Source organism: Wasmannia auropunctata, unplaced genomic scaffold, assembly GCF_000956235.1.
Source record: "Wasmannia auropunctata unplaced genomic scaffold, wasmannia.A_1.0 LD334538.1, whole genome shotgun sequence".
Classification (NCBI taxonomy): Eukaryota; Metazoa; Arthropoda; class Insecta; order Hymenoptera; family Formicidae; genus Wasmannia; species Wasmannia auropunctata.
The window spans coordinates 640488-641997 of NW_012028352.1; the positions used below are offsets into that span (position 1 = coordinate 640488).

Here is a 1510-nt window from a genome sequence, read left to right on the forward strand (position 1 = left end):
GGATTGTCTACGGTCGATCCTCGATACCTCGTCGGTTTTCGAGGTAGCTACGTCGACACTCTCGGCATGTTCGTCGAGGAAGCCGGGGCGGCAGAACAGCAGCAGTATCAGCGGCAGCAACAGCAATGACAGCGCCCGATAGCGACAGCAGTAGAATTCAAAGCGAATTTTCGGAGAGAAATGAAAAAAAAAGACGGGGCAGGCTGTGGGTGACATGAGATTTTCGTGGCGGGCGAAAATCTCCCCGACTTTCCCGTCTTTCGGTTTTGTTAGTAGTTTTTGCGTCTAAAGCGTACCCGGGCAGAGTTTCTGCAAGCAAGGAATATTAATGTTTGTTATAAGGTCGAGCATGAGAGAATTCAACGAAGCGAGACGCCGGCGATTCGAAGTTGCTTTTTGCGAATCGTAGATTCGATCTGCGATAGAACAATAACGCGCATATCGACCGGAATACTATTCGAGCATGAAGCGTAGAATATATCTCGTTCTTTGTCGCATAACTCTCCAAACTAATACACATCGCATAAATTTAAATAGCTTTAGTAATTGTAATTAATTGTAATAATTATTTCATTGTTGATTCGATAATTGAGTTGCCCAATTCTTATACATCTCGTTAATTAAATTTGCATCTCTATCAGTTAAATTTGGGATTAAACTTTTATCACTACTTTTTTTTATTTAATTCATTCAAATTGAAGATATTGTGCGAGAAGATCGCTTCTGATGTTTCCGCATCACTTCTCGCGAGCGTCCCCTTCGGCATCGATATAGCGAAAGCAGATGTACAACAAGCGCCGTACAGTCATTCGATTTAGGCGTGCGTGTCGGCCTCCTACCTTCGCAAGAAACAGTAGTCGAAATTCCGCAAGTCCCCACCGTTTAAGACTCCTTCGTAATCGTCGTAATCGTCATAATCGTCATTCTTGTCGTCGTTGCCTTCGTTGTTGTTGTCGTCGTCGTCGTCGTCGTTCCCTCCGCCGTTCCCGTCATCGGCATCCTCTTTCAATCGGCGCAGTCCGTTCCTCCAGTTCATCCGACGCCTCCGTGTCCTACGCCTCCTCTTTTCGCGCGTCACCCACTTTTCCTCTCGATTTCCGCGTCTCACCGTGCACCGATCACGCGCATCGCGATCACTCTCACGATCGATCGAGTCCCGTCTCGCGCGCGTGCGTTCCTCGCCGGCGGATTCGCGCGTGAATCGCGATCGACGCGCGCCGCGGATCGATTCTCCGCCGTTCGATTTCGCGTGTTCTCCTTTACCGTATCGTATCGTCGCGAGAACGCCGATCCGCCGATCCGTCGCGGCTTGCCGCGCGACCCCGCGCCGAAGGCGACACTACCACGAGATCGCACACGAGATTGCACACGAGATCCCGAGATTTCTCCGCGCCGCGGACCGGCCACCGCGTGCCTCTCGATCAAGAGCAAATCACGCTTTTCGCAAGAGCTCGTGCGAAAACGCGCGGCAGGGCTGTCAGTGGTATCGAGCGGTAATAGCGGATCGTAC

At 50.7% G+C, this 1510-nt stretch overlaps 1 protein-coding gene across 1 annotated transcript; it reads right to left on the reverse strand.

Annotated features, from left to right (window-relative positions):
• Window positions 1-231: 231 nt before the first annotated feature.
• Window positions 232-1053, reverse strand: LOC105458393 (prostatic spermine-binding protein-like). Its single transcript, XM_011703664.1, has 2 exons — window positions 840-1053; window positions 232-309 (listed from the first exon to the last, which is right to left on the reverse strand). Exons 1-2 carry the CDS (start codon window positions 1034-1036, stop codon window positions 270-272), a joined length of 237 nt encoding a protein of 78 aa, XP_011701966.1. The 5' UTR covers window positions 1037-1053; the 3' UTR covers window positions 232-269.
• Window positions 1054-1510: the final 457 nt, after the last annotated feature.

Coding starts and splice junctions, on each gene's coding strand:
- LOC105458393 (XM_011703664.1), bottom strand. CDS start 1,036: ATGAACTGGAGGAACGGACTGCGCCGATTGAAAGAGGATGCCGATGAC. Junction 310..839: donor GACTACTGTTTCTTGCGAAG/GTAGGAGGCCGA, acceptor CCTTGCTTGCAG/AAACTCTGCCCGGGTACGCT.